Source organism: Phyllostomus discolor, chromosome 10 (assembly GCF_004126475.2).
Source record: "Phyllostomus discolor isolate MPI-MPIP mPhyDis1 chromosome 10, mPhyDis1.pri.v3, whole genome shotgun sequence".
In the NCBI taxonomy this organism is placed as follows: domain Eukaryota; kingdom Metazoa; phylum Chordata; class Mammalia; order Chiroptera; family Phyllostomidae; genus Phyllostomus; species Phyllostomus discolor.
In genome coordinates, this window is record NC_040912.2 from 92,817,223 (window position 1) to 92,840,747 (window position 23,525).

The 23,525-nt window shown below is 51.5% G+C and overlaps 1 protein-coding gene across 1 annotated transcript in view; it reads right to left on the reverse strand.

Moving 5' to 3' along the window:
* Nucleotides 1–23,525, reverse strand: part of KMT2C (lysine methyltransferase 2C) — a 204,599-nt gene that overhangs the window by 64,509 nt on the left and 116,565 nt on the right. The window contains 9 exon segments of the mRNA XM_036011061.1: nucleotides 3,074–3,178; nucleotides 3,610–3,711; nucleotides 4,563–4,679; nucleotides 6,856–6,975; nucleotides 12,829–13,541; nucleotides 14,674–14,757; nucleotides 15,647–15,760; nucleotides 16,475–16,632; nucleotides 17,065–17,234. Of these exon segments, the coding sequence (XP_035866954.1) occupies nucleotides 3,074–3,178; nucleotides 3,610–3,711; nucleotides 4,563–4,679; nucleotides 6,856–6,975; nucleotides 12,829–13,541; nucleotides 14,674–14,757; nucleotides 15,647–15,760; nucleotides 16,475–16,632; nucleotides 17,065–17,234 (1,683 nt within the window).

Sequence of the window (23,525 nt, forward strand, 5' to 3'; positions counted from 1 at the left end):
CAGGGGATTCCTTTCCAAGGTCCACTTCCTAACCGAGCACACAAGTAACTCAGCGGGAAAGTCTAACACCTTTCAGACACCCAAGGACACAGATTTCCGCTCCCCGGTAACCCATCCAGTCAAGCCCCTTAAAGACGAGGGACAGAAGGAGGGTGCACGCCCAGGAAGGGGGGCAGGGACCCGGGAAGCAGTGACCCCGCGGGCCACCTGCCAGAGTCGGCTCAGGATGACAGCTAACACAGGCCCCGCGCCAGACTGAGAGAGAGTGCAGGGGGCAGGCCCCGCTCTCCCCGGAGACACGGGGACGGGCCGGAACCCCCCACTGTGCTGCGACCGAGCCCCCCCAGGAGGTGCGGACAGACCCCACCACCAGCTGACGGGGAGTCGAGGATCATCGTCTCCTCCTCGCTGTTAGCGACTCCGTGGGAAATAAAGAGTCGAGCACACTGCTCTGATGTCAGCAAACACCCCGAGCCGCAACCGGCCTGTGCACTAACTGGCGCAGTGGGGGAACTCCATGGGGCAGCAGCCGGGAGAAGGCTCGGGTGCATTTTAAGAGCCCAGGGTAGGAGGAGCAGGGCGGCAGGGAGCAGCAGCCCCAAGCTTCTTCAGGGGAGGAGGGGTCAGCAGAGCCCCTGGACCCGGCGGGGCAGGGGGTCTGAACCGCACGGTGGGCCCCGGGCAGCGTGAGGCCTGCTGCGGGCAGATGTGGGCAGCAGAGCGTGCCTGAGGCCCAGGGAAACCTGACTTGGGAAAGCCGCCCAAGGCCCAGGTCTGGGCGGCGGTGTCTGGTGAGGCAGACAAATGGGGAGACGGACCCCAGGTGTTTCTCCTCGTTCTCAGAACGTTCTCCCATTTCTGAGACCCACGTGGTGATGCCTCACAGCCAAACTCTCCAGGGACTTGATCTGTGTTCGCTCTCCGACACACCAAACCCGGAGGCTACGCCCCGTCACCACCGAGAACGCTTCTGACTCCCAAACGCAGCTGTGCTGCCAGTGTGTGCATCTGACCGCGCTGCACGGCTTCAAGGTGCCAACAGCGGCCCCACCCCACCTCCAATCCCTCTCGGGACAGAGGCCAGAGCTCTCCGGTTTAGCCCTAAAGAGCTCTTTCAGGGAGGATGTCCCCTCCAGGACACCATGTCTGGGTGAGATACGCGTGTGTCACGGCGTGAAAGCAAACCCACTCAGCTGCGGTGGGGCAACTGGGACCAGGACTCCCCCGACCCCCGTGGCACAACACCGGAAGCCCGGACACGACCTGGGAAGTGCTTGTCGGCAGACTGGGGGGCACGGGCAGCCCCGCACTGCGGCCTGGGGAGCCGCGGCCAGGGAGGAGTGGACCGAGCACGGGGAGCCCTGCGGTCCTCAGCCTGTACCCATGTCCCCGGCGCTGCCAAGGGTGGGAGAGCCCAGCGGAGCAGGCCATCCCCGAGCTCAGGACACAGGGCAGGCTCCCGGAGAGCCAGAGGCAGCCAGACAGCCTTCCCAGGAGCCTTCGGCTGAACACCAAGCTGCACGTCGAGGAAGCCAAGCAGACCCAGGACCGGGGAAACAGCTCTTGCGAGCGTGTCGGTGGGACAACTAACGATGAGAGCCCACGCGACAGTGGAAACATCCACGTCCCAGCCAGCCGGAGCGCGGACGCACCCTGGTAGATGGGGAGTGGGAAGGCCGTGGCAGCCGCAAGTAGGGTTCCCCTGGGGCCACAAGGGCGCCAGGAAGTGTGATGTGGGGAGCCCGGGTGGGTCCGGGAGGCGGGAACGATCCCCACAATAATCTAAGAGGCTGCTGCCTTGGCCACACTCGCCCACGCCCGGCGGCGCTCTGCAGAGGCTACCTGACACACACAGCGCCGTTACACCGACACCACCAAGCCGTACCTGCGTGTTCTGTGTTTTAAGAGAGTCCCTGTGAATGTCTAAGACGAAATGCTCGTTACCAGTCTGACAAAGATAAATAAATAAAACGAAACATTCAGTATTGGCTATCCCCACCAACAAAACTCTGGAAGCAGCCCTAGGACAACACACGCAAGGCCGGCCCCCCACCAGGAAGGGTCTCGAGGGCGAGACCAGGAAGCCTGGAAGGGCGCCTCTCAAGGTGCGCGTGTGCCCACAGGTACCTGCCGGCCGCAGCGGGCTCCCCGCTTCGGGAAGGCGCGCCCACACTCCCTGCAACGCACAACCGCAACGCACAGCGTCCACGTTCGACGGGAAATTACTAGGTGCCGACAAAGCAAGAAAGCATCTCCTAATGAGGAGAAAGACCAGTTAATCCAGTGAGAAACGCCAGACAGATATATACAAAGACTTGATGGGAAAAAGAAACTTCAAAGAAGCTTAAAACTACGAGATGATGAACTATAAAACGGACCTGAGATTCAAGAACACAATTACCGGAACCCCCCACTGGACGGGCTCAGAGCAGGTCACACACGGCAAAGCAGCGTGAGTTTTGGGGGGTGCTCCAGAAACGACGCAGACTCAGTGCAGAGGGGAGCACCAAGTGCCAGCAATCCGGGGAAAATGTTGCTCACACGCTCACACACACACATATACAAACTGGGGTTCCAGGAAGTGGGGTAGAGGAGAAACAGAAAAAATTTTGAGAAACTAGGGCCACGACTGGCCCAAACTGATAAAAAAACACCAGTGCCCGGACCCGAGCAGCCCGGCAGGACGCCTGGCGCACCGCTGGAGGGAGCACTGCTGGAGGGAGCACCGCTGGAGGGAGAGGCTCTCACAGGCAGGAGGCAACAGGCAGCGACCGAGCCCCAGGCCTCAGGCCTCAGGAAGGAGCAGGGCAGGGTGCCTGTACATGAAGTGCACGCACGTCCACGTCTCACTGTCTCAAGACAACAGCAGAAAACCACTACAGTTTAAGACAACAGATCGTGGAGTTAATTTCTTCAGGGAACACTTAAAATGCAGTACTGCAAGTACTGCCACGTAGGTACCACTACGCCAACCGTATCTGATTCATCGTAAGACTCGGAAGCAGCGAACCACCCAAGTCAAACCCAACCTGGACGCGTCGCCGTGGAGCCGCTCACACGTGCGTGCATTTACCTTAATACTGACGCAGTACGGGTGGTAGCACTGGCCACACTGAGAGCAGGCAAGCAACCTCCCCTCTGCTCCTTGGCCGAAACTGCCACAGACCACACACATATCCTGAAATTAAGCACAAGTGAATATATGTTAATTTTTTTTTAGATTTTATTTATTTTTAGAGGGGGGGAAGGGAGGGAGAGAAATAGTGTTTGAGAGAAACACTGATTGATTGTCTCTCACGTGCCCCCTACTGGGGACCTGGCCTGCAACCCAGGCACGTGCCCTGACTAGGAATCGAACCAGCAACCCTTCAGATTGCAGGCCGGCGCTCATCCCACTGAGCTACATCAGCCAGAGCACGAGAACATGTTTTAAATGGGGCCCTCAGCTAAGAATGTACCAATGTGCTGGCTCAGTAATTTTTAATAAGCACCTTCTTAGTTTATACAACTTTAGAGCTAAACATCAATGACCTCAGGGCACACGAGGTACAGCAGAAACGGGCCAGGAAGGAGTCAGAAGTGGAAAAGCACAAATAACTAAGCTCAGACCTGATGCAAAGTGAACTTGTCGCTGCTGGAGAACAACACGACTGTATTGTGCATGGAGTTTTCCTCTTCATCCTTATTCGATGACACATCGGCAGCAGACACCTACAAAAGGCAAGAGAGAGGATCACGGCCACGCAGGGCTCGCCCCAGGAACGCCAAGCAGCTTTAGCACACGAACAAGCGAACTGATGTAATTCTCCCTATCAGCCACCTCCCCACAGGATTACCTGCACACATGCAGGAACGGCATTTAAAGGCTCACGTGGCATTTTAGAGGTGTGGGCGGGTGTGTTGTTCATACGTTGATGATGGCGTGGCTCTCAAGGGTGTGTCAGAACCTCCAAAAGTGTACACTCCTGACATGTGCATTTAGGTCAATTTACCTCAATAAGCCTATTCATTGGGGGGACGGGGGGGGGGGGGGTGCACACCCACAGGGACGGACCTGTCTTCTTAAAAAAAAAAAAAAAAGGACCAGAATCCCTATTTCCTTTAGTAATAAAAGTAAACAATCCCAACTGTCCCCTCAACTTGCCAAATACATTTGCCATCTTACAATCTATGAAAGATGGTCATGAAACCCTCCATACTAATGTGTAATGTCTCTAGTTTCTCCTGCAAACCCCTTTCAACACTGAGAGCCGCTACAACCAGAAACTTAGAATGCCAAGAGGATTTTTTTCAAATAAACAATAGGACAGGAGTTTGCCCCTTTTCTAAATAAAACAAAATGCATTACATTTGGGTTTGGGAGAGGGCTGGTATAGAAAGCACAGAGTCCAATGGGAAGGCAAGAGAAAAAGATAATAAACTAGAAAATCTAACCAGAAGTGTTTGGTTTTCTTTAAAGCAAAGTAGAGATCTAGTAAAACAAAAATTTTACCATCCAAAAAACAACTTGCCACCCACGAGGGCACCGTCGTCAGCAGGAATGACAAGGAGGCGTGACTTACCCCGGGCAGCATGACCGCCCCTACGCCGCTCTTCAACTTGGACCGGCCTCTGCCGCCGCGGCCGGCCAGCCCCGCGCCCCGCGGCCTCCGCTTCCCGGGGAAGCCCGACCCACGGCCCTACACAACAGAGAAGGGAAAGTCAGCGTTCTGAGCAAGCCCCAAAGCATCTGCAACCCACGGTGAGGTCAAACATCTTACGGAATGTCACACAAATAGCTGCTTCTTGTTTTTACCCGGATCAGATACATACTGAGACAAGGTCATTATCTGTGACTTTCAACATGTACTCTGCAACTTAAAACACTGCACATACACATGGGGTGCCTGTAACCCGGAACCAAACTTTGAGTCCCGGGTCGTGGGCGCCCTGCACCAGCAAACCCTGGCCTCATCGGGTGGCGAGGACGCCCACGGCCCGCCCGGGCACCTCCACGTGTTCAACACACGGGAAGGACAAGGAACAACTCGGGCAACCCGGTCTCCCGGCAGCTCCGGGAAGAGCCGACACGGCCGGAGTACCTCCTGGGGGCGGCTCTACGCTCCCTTCCTCTCCACAGTCCTGCCAGGTCAGTCCGGCTTGATTATTAAGGGGTACCTTCTCCGAAGTCGGGGAGCTAGCTAGTCTGGGCCTTAACCACTGTCCCGAACTGCTCCGCTGCATGAGAGCGGAGTTTTGCTATTACACAGCAGCATTTCTCCTCACCATTAACACTGTCAACTTTGCTTATTATTTGACAGTTGTCTGTATTAACCAAACGTGTGCCTCACTCTACCCCAGTAATGAGAGGGCAATTTATTTAAAGATAGGAAAACTGGTAAAAGGCCAGCTCTGAATCATCTAGGTAATTACTTAAAACGAAAATAATGTATCTGAATTTTTAACCAACACAAGAAGACTCTATAGGAACACATTAAATCCCCCGACATTTTAATAAATATGCACTGGGGTTATTTGTAGTGGTTTTTTTTTTTACTGTTTTACTCAGACTTATTTATTACTACCTTAAAAAACCACGGCATCTACATATCCTTACACATTTCAAATCACTCAGGAAAACCCTTTGGCACTCCTTCCCTGACGAGCTAATAGTTCGTCTTATGCTCAACCAAGGGCGCTAACCGCAACCTTGGATGCTGAGCTGTGTCCCCCGTTCGGCAGCACGGTCTCCGAGTCAGGACCACACGGCGGGCACAGACGGACACAGGTGAACGAGGGGACCGTCTCCCTTCCGTGCTGACACTCACGGCCACCTTCCCACTCTCAACTGCCTCGCCTCGCCTCCTGCTGTCCTTCCGTTCTCCGAGCCTCTCTGACCCGGGGCCCTGTAAGGCTGAACTGGGTAGTTTCTCCTTGTTTTAATTTTGTTAACAGGTACTAAAGACTTTGTAAAAGTCGCTGATTACATCAAGACTATAATCACCTCACAATCTGTTTTTCCCCAGCATCCAATGACAAAGATAAGGGAAAACTGGTGGTGTCTGCTTCAACAAAACTCTCAAATAAGTCATCTTTTATACTCTTACAGATTTACACTCTCCGTACCACGCACGGCATCGGGATGCTGTGCACGTCCCTCCAATGGGGACAGAAAATAAGGAGGTGGCATCTGTAACTCCCTCGACAGTCTTGATTAGTCTACGTTAAACATCCTTATTCCAGAATTACACTAAATGCGCAAAATGAAGAAAAACTGTGCTCTCTAGTCAGTAAAATCTTTTCAACTTTTCAGATGATTAACGACTCTTCACATTCGGTTTTCACCCTTCCCAACGCCTCAGACCCGGTGGCTCACATCAAGCACTAACAGCGCCCGCCCCTGCGTGGTGGGACCAGAGGCCCTGCAGTTCGAGGTCAGCAGACAAGGGCATCTGCTGCGACCCGGGGGTTTCTTCCCAGGGCACTAGTGCGTCCACAGCTCAGTGGGGTTTTTCTTTTGTTCTTTTCTAAGCTACAGAATTTTATGGTATCATGAATACATAACCAAGCCCTTAATTACTCCATAGCCTGCACGACAAGGATTTCCCCCCATACTGTTAATTACCACATAAAAGGAAGCAACCATTAAAAAAGGGCATTAAAAATTTACACTGAAAAGCAGGCATGTAAAACTGCAATTTAATTTCCTCCTGATCCAGACTGTTAAATGCAAGCATGTTGCTTCTTCATATTAAAAATTTTAGGTTAAAAACGTGGCTCTCAAAGCTGAACTGTTTAGGAGAGGTTCCATTCCAACTTCTACTCAGCTAGACCCAGAAAGAAACGACACACGAATGTAAATGCAATTTTATTTACCACTTTGATGCTCCAAATGGCACTGCCAGGAAGCTGCCTGGGTTTAAAAATGTCCCGACCTTCTGAAATGTCTGGGGCCCAGGAAGGTGGGCTCACTGTATTATGGGTGCTCCAAGCCCCCTAGGATATGGCAGGTGAGAAAATAGATGTGTAAAATGCAGCAACGTAAAATGTCAAAGCCAGCAACTAAGGAATTTTAGAACAGCAAAAACAAATGCAGACGTGTGGAAATTTAGGACAAATTGCTTCCAGTTAAAAAAGTAAAGTTAGCACTTACAGTGGCATTATACTTAAACATTTGCACCTACAATTTACATTAAATGTTTTATTCTTGTTGAAACACCCAAACTTTAAAAATTAAGGATTATGACATCAACAATGACCCATGAACTACAATTATAACACCAAATATAAATAAAAGCCCATCAAACTAAAACTGCAAGAAACTCTTCAGGGAGCCCTTTCTTCTAGCAACTACCACTCCGCTGGAAAGGAGAATGGATAACTTTAGAGAACGCTACCTACACCCATTGCTACGAGCAACCAATCCAGCAGGCCAAACGTGCGACCAGAAACGTGAGCAATCGATAGATACACTCGTTTTCCACTGTGGAACTTAGTGGCTGCGTGACCTTCAGATGCAAACGCCACCGAAGTCTGAGTGTTTGACGTTACTGCTCCTTCAGTGGTCCTGGCCGGGGGTTGCGGTTTTCAGTTAGGGGACGACAGGTGCAGATTACGTCCCAGGGATTAATTTGGGAAGCGAAAAACGTTAAAGCAATTGTCCTAAATTTGCAAATTACAATGCCTAAAGTACTCGATTATTTATACGAAAAATAGTATTTTATATTAAAATAGTTACAATAAAACGGTAACATTTTACTTCCAAGTAGACCACATCAAGCAGTCACCTGCGCTAACCAGGTGAAGACGCTACGCGGTATGAAGAAAAATGTTTACTCCACATAGATAACATTTCAAAGGAAAACACAAAACAAATGTCAAACAACAAAGAACCCATTTGGAATTATGTAATTCAAGAGTGCACACTATAAATGTTACCAATTAAACGACTAAAACTTAATACGAGAAACACGGTACTTACCAGGTTTCCAGAGTATCATCAAACCCACATGCAGTGGCCTATTAATTGTATAAAAATACCACTGGGATTTTAAATAATCAACCAAAAAGCAGCGCTTAACTACCCTTCGTAGAGCAGACGTTAACGGAGTGACAGTAATTCAGGAAAACCGCACGAGGGAGCGACCGGCTGCACGTGGACGCAGCCCGCCCACCCTCGCCAGGCTCAGCTGGCGGGTGTGAGGGGTTCGCTCTGCTCCCACAAGGACCAGCTGCATGTACACCCCCCCACCCCGTCTCCTTTCCTACTGTAACGCCCAGGGTCTTCGGTGGCCTCTTTGCCACGGAAAGTCCTTCCTCCATTCTTCTTTGACTCCAACTCCCAACACCCACATACGGCTCTGCTGGGCTCAGGGCAGACCCTCACCCCACCCCACCCTGAACTCGGTCCTTCCCGCTGCCCTTCCTCAGCCTCCACGCCAGCTCTTCCTCCCCTTGCCTGGACACCCCCCCCCATATCCAGTCTCGCCCCAAACGGGACTGTCTGCAGTGGGGGCGGTAAACACCCCCTTGGTTTATTGCCCCCCCCCGGAATTCACATTCTGAGAGCACCGAGTCGGCCAGATTCTCGACTTCCTTCAGAGCGGTTCCGTTTTCTCACGCAAAGCCGCTCGGGTCTGCCGAGTCCAGCCCCTCCCTCGGCCCGTCCAGGCTCCCCATCTGACCATCTCCCCGTCTGACCCGCCCTTGGAAGTCAGTGGACCGGGAGGCACGGAGGCACTCCCCCCCCCCCCCCAATCCTCTGGCCCTTCCTTCGCTGCCCACCGTGCTCATGTTACTCTCCAGTCCTGTCTCCATCCCTCAGCTTCTCCCCACCCCCCATCCTGGGCTGCCAGCACCACGCCCTGCCCTCCTGGCCTGCGCCACCAGGCCTCGGCCCTGCAGCCTCTCCCTCGCCTGCGCGTCCTCCGGCCTTTTGCCTTTCTCCAGGCGGCAGCCAGGCCAGACCGACTTCTCCAAAATGGAACTGTGACCAGGCCAGCTGCCACCGGTTTAAAAGCCCCCCCCACCCCCAGATCTCAGTGTACTTCAGGCCGACCTTGCCACCACGCCCTCCCTCATGCCTTGGCCAGCGGCGCCCTCCTGCTGCTGGTGTGCCCCCGTCCTTTGAACCCGCCCGGCTCCTCCCCGGGCAGAGCGAGTCCTGCTGGCTGAGAACAACTCCAGCTCTCCGGTGGACGGCTGCCTCTTCCGATCCCTCAGGTGTGCCCCTGCACTACCTGCTCCTCCGAGAGGCCGACCCTCGGCGCTCCGGGGAGGCATCGTCTCCCTGGCCACGCCTTTCGCATCTTCTCGCCGATCCCAGCCTGGGCTCACACGTTTTGTTGTTCATAATTATGTACCGGAGCAGTGCGGGGGCGAGGTGTCTGGGCACACCCCAGTGTTCCCACTGGCTTCTCCCTAAGCATGCCTGGCTGTAACGTCCACCTGACATTCCTTCCGGCAGATCGGTAATGTTCGGTCAGTGGGCAGTCCTTAAAACGTGCCATGAAACGTTGTATTTGAAGATAATGTTACGTTATTCATCATAATTTAAAAGTTAGCTTTGATGCCAAAACTCTATCTCGTTTTAAAAAAGCGTTCATACTTCATAAAATATGGATGGGCAAAGTGAAGGGTTCTATAGATCAAAATGTTTGGATGTCATTTCAGGGATAATTAGAAAGCCACTCAGCCGCTATGAAGAACTTATATAATAAAAGCTGGGGTAATTACATTATGAATTTTAATAAGTGTATTATCAAATGACACTGGAAGATGAATTGTGTGCAATTTCATAGGAACAGAAGAAAAATTATGATACACTTAGATATTTTGACAAAGGAGAAATTACCTAATATATTCTTTAGGCCTTAAAACTAAAAATACAGCTGTAATTACTAACTTTAGTTATAAATTTTCCTTCAGATCTCATCTTAGATCAAAGACAACACAGACCGCTCACAGGAAGTTAGCGCCCCCTTTTGACTGCAACATGGTTTACACCATCGTTGCACTTGAGCTTACACTGAATTTACTGACTACACTTGTATTTAATTGCTGCCATTGGAGCATGAGCTTGATGAGAAGATACCATGCTCTTTCTGTTCACTGCTACATTAATCATTCTGTTTAGCGTTTATTGAACACATTTTCCTACTACTGAGCATTCAGTACCTATTCTGCACACATAAATGTATCAATAAACCCTGTCGTATGATATGAAACATACTAATTCACCCATCAGGTACAGCCTGGAATCTTTCATTTCCTCACCTATAAAAAGAAAAATTCACAATCTACCCAGTGCACTGTTACTCTTTCCCGAGTATCTACAAAATGAATCAAAAGAAAAAGGATTCAAAACACAGACAGCAGGAGTCTAAGTTGTAAAGATAATAGGCTGAAAATATAGTGATTTGTTGCTACAACTAATGGTTCTGTTATAATTTAAAATGTGTCCCAAGATCACCTGGAAGAAGAATAATATTTCTGTTTCAGTCCTTAAAATACTGGAGGAACCGCAACATCCTCAGTTTTATCAATTGTAAACTTGTTCAGTATGTGTTTTAATTTCATCAACAGTTCTGGAACTCGAGTCTTCCCATTTTAAAAAATGCTCCGCCTCGCACTGTCCGGGAGGCAGCTTGTTTAAGACCGGATCTGGAACACCCAGCACGACAAGCAAAGGGAAAGCGTCTCACCCATCACGTTCACGCAGCTCCAATGCGAAAGGCACGGGGTTAGGTAAGACACTGAAATTCCCTGGGTGGCCTCCTGTCGGTGACTGGGGTGACTGGGACCCTGCACCCCGGACACCAGGCCCGCGTGCGCCCGCTGGGCGGCCCCAGCTGCCCTCCCGCCACCAACTCCGCCTCCAGAAGGCGTGGTCTCGCCCCTCAATGGAAAGCTTTCGGCTTTTCTGTGTTTCTAATTAAAGTGTTCGCTTCACTTCTAAGTGAATTCCTGGAAAAACCCAGGTAGTGCTCGAGTGCGGTTATGGGACCATTATGGAACGGAGTGCTAGTGGAGGAATCACGCGGCTCTTCGGTCAGGGTGGCATCCGCTCCACCGGTGAGGACCACGGAGCCGATGACATTCAACAGAACACGGAAACGACAGTGACACCAACAATTAAAAAAAGATGGAAGCCAAAGAATCTTCCTCAATCACAAGAGCAGCTACAAAAATCCATCTCATTTCACAGCCAGCCCCCGCGGCCGAGAATATGTAAAACACTAAATAAAACCAAACATACAAAGCGGGAAAGCCCAACATTAAATAAACTCATGTAACAGAGCAGCGGACGTCAGGACTCCCGACACTCGGACACGCGCGTTCCTCTTGGGGTGTCTCCCGACCCCAGCACCTCGGCAGGGGCTCGCACCGGGGAAGCGGGGAAGCACCGCCGTGCCCTGGGCAAGGCGCCCTCCGTGCAGGCAGGCACGGCCCAGTGTGGCCGGCGGCCAGGGCTCCCCAGGCGCGGGGCGCTGGCTGCTGGCTGCTGGCTGCACAGCCACACCCAAGAGAACGGGGAGGTGAGCCGTGCCTGCGGGACGCTGGTGAGACTAGCGCAGGGTGAGGGGCAGTGCGATGTGACAGCTGCCCGGGGAGCAGGGCCCCCCAGGACCAGGGGTGACAGGGCACTCTGCAGAAGTAATAATGGCAAGTAACGGGACACAGTTCGTGTAAAATGAGATAAACCTGGGAAAGAAACAGAAACCAGACACACACACACACACACACACACACACATTTGAAACACAGGTCGACAGAAAAATAATCCTAATGGTTTCTCAGTTGGAAGAGAAAGTCTCTCAATGAGGAGAAATACTGTAAAATTTAACAGGAGCACGTATGATGAAATTATGTTTCAAGAATGCAAATTATCTGAACCAAAATTCAATTTGAGAACCAAATTTCCATTGCTAAAATCTTTTCAGAGCCAAAACTACGTAATTATTATATAACCATTCAAAAAAGAAAAAGAAAAAAAAAAAAAACAATAAAAGACTAAGGAGCAGGAAAAGTAGTTTGGAAATAAAAATCTCCCTTGGTATAACTGTAACCCGCTGTCTTCAGAGAATGAAAATCCATCTGGGGGTTATTTGGAGGAGACTAATTCTCACACTAAGTCAAAATATAATTTTATTTTTCTACTGATCTTACAACTCCACAGTTGGATGGTCAAGATATTTTTCCTATAAAAAGTCACACTTTTAAGTCATGAGACAAGAAACTCCAAGTTACTATTTGTGACTGCACTGTTTGGTATCTGGCCATCTCATAAAGACTTCAAAACGTGGGAATCTTGTGGAACACACCCACTGTAGGTACAGTGTCTTCACTTTGCAGGTAGCTTCCCTCAAATCCCAGTGAAAAACCACGGCCACTCACCCTCAAGGGGTAAAACCCACACTGCCTGCCTGAAACAATCCCAGGAGGAAGTTCCTTGGCGTCTAAAGATCAACAACACAATCCGAAGGTTTGTGCTGACACCACCGATGCAAGTCCTACCTTGAAATGTTACACCACTGAACCTAAAGCTGTACTTTTGTAAAGGCTTTACTGTTACTGTGGCAGACAACTAAAAAAAAAAAAATTGTGTTCTATTAGAAACTATCATCACATAGGTTCCATCTGTAGGTCACAACAGGGGTGAAATGCCAAATGAGATCATTTCAAGTTTCGGTCTTCAAACAACATTTAAAAAAAAAAAAAAAGGCCATATAACCAAAGTCAGCACCACATGCACATTCTACCTGACGACAGAAAACAGCGCCCCCAAACCAAAAACACACGTGCACCTGCCGTCACGGAGGCGCGCCCACGTCACCACGCCTGCCCTACCTGTTTGGACCGAGGTCTGCCGGGAGAAAATTTCCTTTTGGTGATAGCTGGTTTACCCATGCCGATTTTTGGAGTGACGGAGAAGTACGTGGTGGGCATGATGCTACCCACAGAAGCGCTGAGCTCGGAAGGGTAGCCGTGCAGCAGGTCGTGGGAGGGCAAGTCCGTGGGGCGGGCCGGGGGGGAAGACACGCGGGCCTTGCTTCTGTCCGCTGCCGAGGGAGCCGCCGGCTCCAGCTCCCGTGGCGGCTTCGCAGACTTGTCTCGGCATAAACCGCCCTTCACGCAGCTCTCGGCTGCAGGAGTCGTTTCGAAGTCCATAAAGGCAGTGGAAGATTCAGGATTTTCTTTCCTTTCTGCTTCTTCTTGTGCCCTCTCCACAGGCGACTGTTTCTCAGGACATAAAGAAGAACTCTCCTCACTCGGGCACACTCCCGTGTCGGGAGGAACGGTGACAGGGTCGATGGCCACTTTCGGAGGCCTGGGCTCTCCGGTGGAGGCCACTGGTCCAGGGTCCTCTAACGGCCGACACTCCTCTCGCACGGTGACTGGGTGCGCAGGGACTCGGGCGTTTTCTGTCACCTCCATTTTGTTTTCATTTTGATCTTCATCACAAGTAACTGTTGCTTTAGAAGACATTTCCATTTGGTAATTATCGACTGCATGTGAAATCTGATTTTCCAATTCAGGATGCATTTTATCTTGAGATGATTCTATAAAATTTGAAATATTTGTTATGTTAGTGTACATACAAATTTTTAAATTTCTAATCATGAGTAGGTGTAAGACATTAATGCATTAAATGCCTGTGACTTTATGTCTTAAAAATAATCGGCTTAAAAGAATAAAATAATAATCGGTTTAGACAGAATCAGTCACAGATCAGACCACAAAACCTTAAAAAAAAAAAATCACCTAAATAGGATCACCAGAGTGTAAGGTATTTCTAGTAAGAATACTAAAATACAATTTCTAGTATAATGCTATTACATGGATAGGATGCTTTGTAATTTGAGACCTTACAAAAGCATTCAAAATCTCGTGGGTGAAGTCGGGTGACCCCAAGCACCCCACCACGTGGGACGCGAGGACCAAGAGCAGACGGTCCTCCAGCTACCACCAAGGCAACTCCCGAGTGGCATCACAGAGATGCGCATTTCCTCGTTTACAGTTCACCGCGGGCCTGGAAGTCATCTGCGTCCTCACAGTCCTCACAGCGCAGCGAACTCTCCCTGCTCACTCCCACTTTGCTGGAAGACCATGTAGTCGAGGATACGGAAACACACCGAAGAGCAGGTGGGTGGTACCCAGTATCTTTAAGCACAAAAATGCTTCAAAAAGGCTTCACGTGGAACTGAACACACATGAAGAGGAAACACGTGGGGGTCTGACGCCCGAAGCACCATCACGGGAGCGACGCCGATGAAACGGGTCCTGATGCGGCAGGGAGCCAGGCCCTGCTGCTGGACGGCCGACGGCCTCGGGTCACTCTGGCAGGGGCAGCGCGTCCCGTGCGGGGCGGGCGAGGCGGGAGCGCCAACACGCGGCTCCACTCCGGTCCGCGGCTGCGCTCACACCGCGACTGGAACCCGCCCCAGGGAGGAGCGTGAGACCCGGCAGCTCTTCGCAGAGACTGCGGCCTTCAGAGCTCCACGGCCAGTTCTGTGCAGGAAAAGGGTCCCTGACCTGAGAGAGATCCTTCCTCTGACGGGTGGGTAAGCGACCACGAAAAAGGCCTTCGCAACACCGAGTGTGGAAGGTCCGCAGACACCACCACCAACGGACAGAGACACCGCGCGCGGGCTCGGCCGGGGCTCGGCCCGGGCGCCGCCAGGCGCTGCTTACCGGACACGGCCACGCGGAGGCCGCGCGCATGGAGGCCTTCCGGAGGCTCGCTCTGCGGCTGCTCCCCGGCGCGCGCCTGCAGGGCTGTGAACACACACTCGTGAGGCCCCGGGCGGGCGGCAGAGCGCCCCTGCCCCTGCCCCCGCTCCCTCCGCGGCCGTTTCGGCAGGACGTTCATCCTGCTGCCGAGGCCGTTCCCCACGTGAGCACAGAACACAACGCTGTCACGTATCATGCACTGGCAGTGCAGAGGGGCACGAAAAAGAACCAGGATTCTGATTATGCACCGTGATTGGGCTTGTAACAGCTTTGTCTTATTTTTCTTCACTTGACACACCTTTTAATCAAGTTGTTAAATATAAGTAATCTCAAAAAAACCCTGAGACTTTTTATGTATGTTCAACCTGTGACACACGCAATTTCACAGAAACTACCAGACCGCCAGAGGCACCCACTGTTAGCTTCAGTGCGCAGATTCCCCCCCACCTGTCTCTCGTTAACTTCAGATGCTCACGTACAGCGACAGCTTCTTATCAATACTGCAAAAAGCTTAATGGAAACAACTGAAGTAACCCTCGACAGGAGTTGAGACGATCAGAAATGAACCTCTCATTATCCCAGCGTGAGGCACCTCACAGCCAGCACCGGCTCTAGTCAGTAATTACAAGCATCAGCAGAGGAGGAGAAAAGAACAAATTACTTTCTAATGAAAACCACTTGATGTGTAAACAAAGTGTATGTTTGTGATTAGGTGTAGATCACAGCGGAACTGCAAACACACACGTGCCCTTTCCCCAACTGGATGGTCTGCGGTTATTCTACTAAGCTTCCCAGGTACTGCGTACACCTGGGCTCATTTTTGTTCAGGACACTAACGTTTCAGCAGACACTGACGGACTCGCTGTGCACACATGCTCCCCACCCACCCCCACCCCCGAAGACAGACGAGACCCGTCACAGAAAACTCTCTCACCATCTGGAACAATTCCAGGCGCAGACTCCTGAGCACGGGCATCCTTAGGAACGGCTTCCTCCAGGAACACCACGTGGCGTTCGGGGTCTTCAAGTTCCATGTCGTTGGTACAATCTTAACAGAAACGGATTTGTTCTTTAGCTCCTCAGAAGGAGTTTTCATGCTCCAGGTAACTAAGTCAACAGTCACTACTCTGCTTCAGTGAGGGTAAGCTACCTCTGAAAATGCCCAAATGCACGTTTTCCTATCCTGCACCCGGTATAACTTACAGGATAAAACACAAGGGAAGTGCGATGAGCTACCAGGTGAGCGGTGTGTTACTACATAGGAAGGACCCCCCACAAGTGTGTGATGACGGCACCCCGCACGTCCAGTGTGGGAGACGCAGGTGGGCCCTCACACCCCCCATGTGTGGACAACACCGGGCCTTCCACAGAAGCTGCCGCTCGTGCAGACAGCAGCGAGCAACGGTCTGGTCTGGAGGTCTGGTTCTTTACCGTCCAAGAACCCTGCTGCCATGTTCACAACCGGCAGTACCCTGCTGACGACACCTGGGCACATTCGGGGCTCTCGAGGTGAGGGTCAACGTTCCAGAGCGACACTACAGATCCCAAACGTGTTTACCGCGAGGTAACCCAGATTCTGAAGTGCACGCTGGTCCTGGGACTCGCTCCCCGGGACAGCGGCTGTGAGGGAGCCGGGTCTGGTGCGAGCCGGCGGGATCCCGGCGACCAGCACGCACCTTTCGAGGCGGAGGAACTCGGAGCCCGTGCCGCCGCCCGAGCAGCGAGCAGCATCCCGGTGCCTGCCTGGCGGGCCCAAGCGTACCTACTACGGGGACGTCGGCCACCTCCTCGTCCTCGTCCTCGGCCGGCTGCAGCCCGATCTCGGCAGCCAGGTGTCGGCAGTACGTGCAGACGTACTCTTCTCTGAGCTGGGGGTCCGGGTCCTGGTCCGCCGGCTTGTCGCACTCCAGGTGCACCCACCTGCAGCGGGGGGTGCTGTTCAGTGAAATGGTCCAACACAAAGCCAAGTGCACGACCCGGGGGGGAGAGAGGACAGTAACACCCTGAGGGAGGGGGGGTGGCAGGCCGGAGAAGGGCCACCAGGATGCGGGTCCCCGACCAGAGTCTCTGGATGTCACTAAAGCTGCTGACACACGTCTACCTCCAGAGTGCCCAACTGCTTCCTCTTTAGCCTCCCCGCCTAGAGCTCCCTTCCGGCCTTATCTTCTGCCCACCCCCTCCCTTCCGCCTTCTGGATGCAGGGACACGGAATGTTGTTCCACCCAGAGCGGCACGCCAGGGCACTGGGCGGCCACGCCCAGAGCGCAGGGGACACAGCAGCGCACGAGCACACGGACACGGGACAGAAGGATGGGACGGAGGGACGGCGAGGTGGGGCCGCAGGCCCCTTACCTTTTGCACATGTTACAGTGCAGCATGTCTCTCTGCGGCTCTGGACCGGGGCACTTCTCACAGAAAGGGCACAGGTGATCCTGCTGCTGGTAACAAGTGTCACAAACCAGGCAGTTGTGGTGCCACTGAGCACTAGACCGTGTGCCGCACTCGACACAAATCCTGCAGTTCTGAACACCGGGAGAGACGGACACAGAACCCATCTGTTACGCGTTTGTACTGCAGTCCGGTGCAACCCTTTTAGAAGCCAACGAAACACTTGTATATGACACATGAAGCCTTAATGTTCGTGACACTAATTTACCGTGTATCTTTTCGAAAAAGCAATTTGTTCTGAACATTTGATAAGACATCTCTCAATGTGCCCTGAAACCTCCAGGAGAATGTAAACAGGGGACAGGGACATCCGAGGAAACACCAATCGGGAGGGAAAACACGAAGTACACAGCAACTACTCAGACTCGAAAGAGAAACAGTTGGGAATCAGGCAGCAGCCCCAACAGAGCGCGGCCACCCAACCCCCACTGCGGCCAGCGCTCCGCGGCGGCAGAGCGCAAACCCCGGGAACGGGCACCGAAGAGGTACCGCCAACCCCTCCAAATGACTCGGTGTGCAGAATTGTGAAAATAATCACTCCAGACCAACTCCAAGTTCACCTTCTCCTCTGTCAGCAGAGCGGTACCTGGTCTTTCCGAAAGAGAGCTTCTCAGGAAGTTGCGCGCCCGCCCGCCCCGCCCGCCCGCCAGAGGCGGCCACACCTCTCCTGCGCCTGTGACTCAGCCGCCTGCGCCTGCGAAGCCTCCGAATCCTTCCAATCCCGGCACCAGATGGGTAAATCGCCCACCCCACTAACACACCAACCAATGGGACGGTGTCTTTTTGAGCTGCTGGACTGGTATGAAAAGACTCGCAAGCAGAAAAGGAGAAACCAGCAGGGGCTGTACATCTGCTAATGTCTTCCAGATACAATATAAATGCACTAATATTCGTGCAAAAACCCTGAATCATATTATGTAAAGCAGGGGCGTCAAACTCATTTTCACCGGGGCCACATCAGCCTCGCGGTTGCCTTCAAAGGGCCGGATGAAATTTCAGGACTGTACACACGTACCTACCCTTAGCAGTTAAGCGAGAATAGAAACAAGGTGTGCCGCCCCGATTCGGGGCCCAGGCCTTGTGTTTGCCACCTGTGGTGTGAAGACTGACAGCAAATTAGGAAAACAATACGCCACATCCAAGTGGCGTTTATGCAAGAAATGCAAGGATGGTTAAATACCAGAAAAGCCTATCAGTAAAATTCAACATATCCTTAGGTTGGAAGAGAGTAAATCCTTTCAATACATGCTGAGGAAAGTCAAAACCCATTCTTTCTTAAAAACAAACTCTTGAGAAAGTAAAAATGGATGGGTATATACTGAACGTGACCACACACACACCCCTCCACTCCAAAGCCAGCACTTCCCTAACGGGGGACCCTGGGTCACTCCCACGGAGGTCGGAACAAAGCAAGGACGCCCGCTCTGCCCACTACTACTGGACATGGTCCCGAAGCCCGTGTAAACACCAAAACAAAAACTGAGGCAGAAGAGTAAGAAAAGAAAACTCCACTTGTAGATGGCAAATAGTACACTTGCGAAATTCTAGAGAATGGATCGTAAGTTCAATAAAAGAATTTAACAAAGTGGCTAGATATAAAAAAAGCAATGAAGAGTCAATAAAACACAAATAATAACCAGTTAAGAGGTATAATAAATGAGAAAACTCCATTTATAACAGCAACAAAACAGACACACTACCTAAGAATGAACTTAAAAACACACCTAAAATCGACACAAAGAGAATTACCAAAGCACTCTCAGAAGACACTGAACCAGGCTTGAACAAATGAAAAGACATACCTTGTTCTAATGTGTCTTAGTATCAACAAGACGTCAACGGATACATTTAAAGTGATCCCAATAAAAACTTCAGTGAAGTTTTTCGTGGAGTCAGATACACACAAGGCAGGCAGGAAAACCTCGAAGCGGAAAAGCTCCGCAGGGGACCGACAGCACCCCCCACCGCAAAGCCTCCGGACCGGAACAGGTCGGTCCCAACGAGGCCGGTCCGCCACCAGGAAAGACAGAGCATCGGAACACACAAGGAATTCCAGGAACAATCCCAAGCAAGTCTGAAACCCTGGTCTGGAACCTCGGGCCGATGGGGCACACGGCCTCTGGAGTGGCCGGTTGCGGAGAGCCGGAGAGCAGCCTGGAAGAAGACACTTCACACCGTCCAGAGAAGCAGCCCTTCCGAAGGGCCTGGAGCTACGTACGGGTCAGACGAACAAAAGTGATGCAAAAACCGAATGAAAATACAAACTGCTCTATAACCTCAATGTAGGGGAAGGGCAATTTTAACTCAGAAATCCAGAGGTAATAGAAGACAGGTAAATCTAGCTACATAAAAATAAATTTTCATGTGGCAAAAAATAACATAAGCAAAATTTTTAAAAATGTCTAACTGGAGGAAAACATATGCATCATATAACACAGATAATGGCCTAATCTCCCCAATACGCAGGGGCCGGCAGAAGTGAGGCCTGCCTGAGTGTGGTGGTAGGGTAATAATGTGGGTGTGATAATATACAGTTTTAATGTGAACATTTCACCTAAAATGTCAAATGGTGTGCATAAGTGTGATGTTCCAGATACAGGCTTATAATTTTGTAATAAAAAGGGGAGTTATTTGTGCCAGGCTCTGTATATAAAGAACCCTTAAACTGGAAGGTAAGAAAATCAAAATCTTCAAGAATAACAGGAAATACCCATGAGAAGACAACACACAAAAGGGCAAAATTACCCTTATGCATATATTAAAAAAAAGACCAACTTCATTCAACAGAGAAATGAAAACTCAACTACACTGAGAGATCATTTTTCACCATAAAATAGGCGAAAATTCAAAAGCTGAGCATGACATTCTGTTGGCAAGGATACAGGAAGAAAGGCTCTCGCGTCCACCCCTCTCCTGGTGGCCCTGGGAACTGCCACCAGCCCCCGGAGAGGGATGTGACCCTATCTAACCAACTCCAAGTGCATCTGCCCCCAGCCAGGAAGCCCACTCCTGGGAATTTGTCACAGACATCCTCTCTCCACGGTTCAGAACCCCTCTGCATTAAGTTACCAACTCGAGAATCATTTGTTATGCAAAACACCATAAACTACCTCAACCTCCCAGCTTTGGCCACCAGGCGAATCAACTGTGTTGCAGAGAAGAAGGGGGAGGGGAAGGAGGAGGGAAAGCCCGATGAACTGATATCAAGTGACTTGTAGGTTTTTTTAAGTGAAAAAGGCAATTGCAAAAGAGCACATGTAATGTGCTGCCTTCAGTGTAAACAGAAAATAGCGTATCTGCTTGTCACTGCAAAAAACACAGCAAGGACAAACTGGAAAGCAAGTTAGTTACCTAGCAGAGTAAATGCGGCCGAATGCAAGCTGGAGAAAATGACAATCCTGAGTAGGACTTGCTATGTGACTTTGACTTCTGAGCATGCTAGGATTCCATATATTTTTAAAAGCGGAATAACACCTTTCCCGGGAGTACACCGAAGGCCTGTTCATAGCACCGAGCAGGCGAGTCCATGTGTGCGTGCTGCTGGGGCCAGGACTCGGACTCAACCCAGGACGAACACACAGGCCAGAACCGGGAGGGCAGAAGCCTTAGTGGGAGGGCCAGCATCGGAGGTATTGGTGTGAATTCATCATGTATGAACTGTGTTGAGTGCGTGCATAGTATGTGTGTACATGCACGTGTACACATGCACGTGTAAGTGCACATACACACCCATATTTCCCACCCCATCTGCTGGAAGGGTGAAGAAGCAAACAGCCCTTGGCAGGGAGCAAACCTAGTGCCCATTCTCCAGGAAGGCCCCTGGCCCAGAAGGGAGGATGAGCCCCAAAGTGAGGAGGCGCCCCAATACCCGGTGAGGGCAGGTCACAAGGGCCTAGGGGCCAGCCCGAAGCGGCTGCCCCAGGGAAACAAGGGCCCATCTGAGCACAAAATAAATTAGCTACAGCAATGCATTAGTTTACAGCCCACGGGCAGAGCCTGCATTAGGCAACCGGTCCTAAGGCCTCGGAAGAAACTCGGGAGGAAGAGCAAGGTCCGTGCAAGGCCCGAGAGCACCGCCTCGCACGAGTGCCGCCTCGCACGCCGCTTCCCTGGGCACCTGGGGAGGAGCATCCAGAACTCGGCGGGAGGCAGGCCCACGTGATCGGAACGGCCACCACCTGTGAGGGGAGGCGCGCACAAGGCCCACCTGGCTGAGCCACCTGAGGGCAGCGGCACCTGAGAAGGGCCCTCATCACTTGGGCCCGATCGTGGCCAGGAATGCCTGACTCTACATAATGATGAGAAAACACCAGAAAAGAACAAAACGACCAAAGTCTATTTAGGGGAACAAGAACAGGTCTTCAAAAGTCGGCATCAAAAGGACATGAGCTTAGGGAACTTTCTGGGTTCGAGGAGTCCAAAGAGCAACGACTAGAGGGAACGCCCACCCTAGACCAGGTTTGGGGCTTTACCCCGGAAGGGAGAAGATGCTCCACGGACCTCAGATCAAGGGACAAAACTGAGATACGGGTGGGAGACTGGATGAAAATGCGGTTGGCTCAGCCACAAAGTTCGTTTAGCTTGTTCCAGATGACGGCCCTGGCAGTGCTTAGTTGCCTTCAACTTCACGTGAAACAACTCTGTTAGGATTGTGTTGCAACAGCTTTCATATTAGCATGCAGAAAACACTTAACAAAAATGGTGAATTTCTGTGCAGCCACTTTAATACTGAAGATGATACACATTTTCGGTGCAGTATACTTTCTTACTATAAGAAACGTAAAAAATGGAAACACACACACACAAAAGATGTGCGCAGTGTGTGTGGAGAAGGTGTTGTGACCGATCAAACGTGGTTTGTGACGTTTCTTGTACTACTGACATTTTGGCCAAAGGTTTGCAGTGGAGCTGCCTGATGCACTGCAAGACGTTTAGCAGCGCCCCGGCCTCTCCCCACGAGAAGTCAACAGCGGGAGATAGGCGACATCCTCAAAATTTACAACTCAATCAAGTTATTGGTGGAAGTGAAAAATGTCTTATTTTACGGAAAAAACAACAGACTTTTTGGCCAACCGAACGGACCGATGTAAAGGTATGAAATAGGGAACAGCGCTATGACGATGTAAGGATCGCTGCTTCATTGGGAAATACACACTTAATGTAAGTACCCGGGACAGGGAGCACAGTGTATGGAACTCGCCCTTGCAGGGTTCGAGCCCCAAAGGTACAGTGGGAGGGGAGGGGAGGGGAGCGGAGGGGAGGGGAGGGGAAGGGGCAGCAGGAGGAAACAAGGGTGATGATGATGCAATCCCAACAACAGGTGTGACTCCAGGTACTGAATAAATGGCACGTGGGTGGTTTTACTTCTTCCAAACTTTAAAGACTGAAGTTATTTTCTTTTTTTTAATATAGATATATAGATAGATATAGATGAAATGACTGATTTTTTTAAAGATTTTATTTATTTACTTTCAGAGAGGGAAGGGAGAGAGAGAGAGAGAGAGGGAGAGAAGGAGAGAGGGAGAGAGGGAGAGAGAGAGAGAAACATCAATGTGCAGTTGCTGGGGGTCATGGCCTGTAACCCAAGCATGTACCCTGACTGGGAATCGAACCTGGGACACTTTGGCTCCCAGCCCGCGCTCAATCCACTGAGCTACGCCAGCCAGGGCTGAAGTTATTTTCAAATAAAAGTTTTTTAAAATGCGTAACGTGCCACCAACAGAAGGTTCCCGAGAGAGGAGCAGGGGACAGAAGCCGAGCTGACACTGGCTGGCCTACGGCTAAGCTCCCGAAAGGACGGCCCTCGCTGCCCTGAGGAGCCTCAGCAGGCCAAAGCCCAGGTGAGGGCCTGGGCCCACCCTCCGCCCGTGCTGGACACACACAGGCCTTCGACTGCTCGAAACACGGGCCAATCATGAACGGGGGCTGCAGAGATGCACGAGGAACTGGACGGCAGAGGAAGGGGATAAGTCCTCAGCCGGCTCAGAGGATGAGCCCCTCTCTACGGAAAGCCCATGCCAACTATTTTGGGCACCTGGGCACTCACTGCCGGCGCCGTCTCCCTAAACGCAACACCCTGTGAGCGGAGGACTAGAACATTCTCCACACGAGCAACACTGGCTCAGGAAAGCCAGATCATTGCCACGGATCCTGTACTTAGTAACTGGAGCGCTGAGGCCTGACCCACAGCCTCCCCTTACCCACATGACCACTCCTCCCCAGACGAGAGTTAGGACACGCGCGCACACGCACACACACACACACACACACACACACACAACTGACCCACCGGACTCCCGGCAGGGGGCACAGGACTCCGTGGCAGGAATGAGAGCAGCAGAATGGGACAGGGAACGGGATCAGGG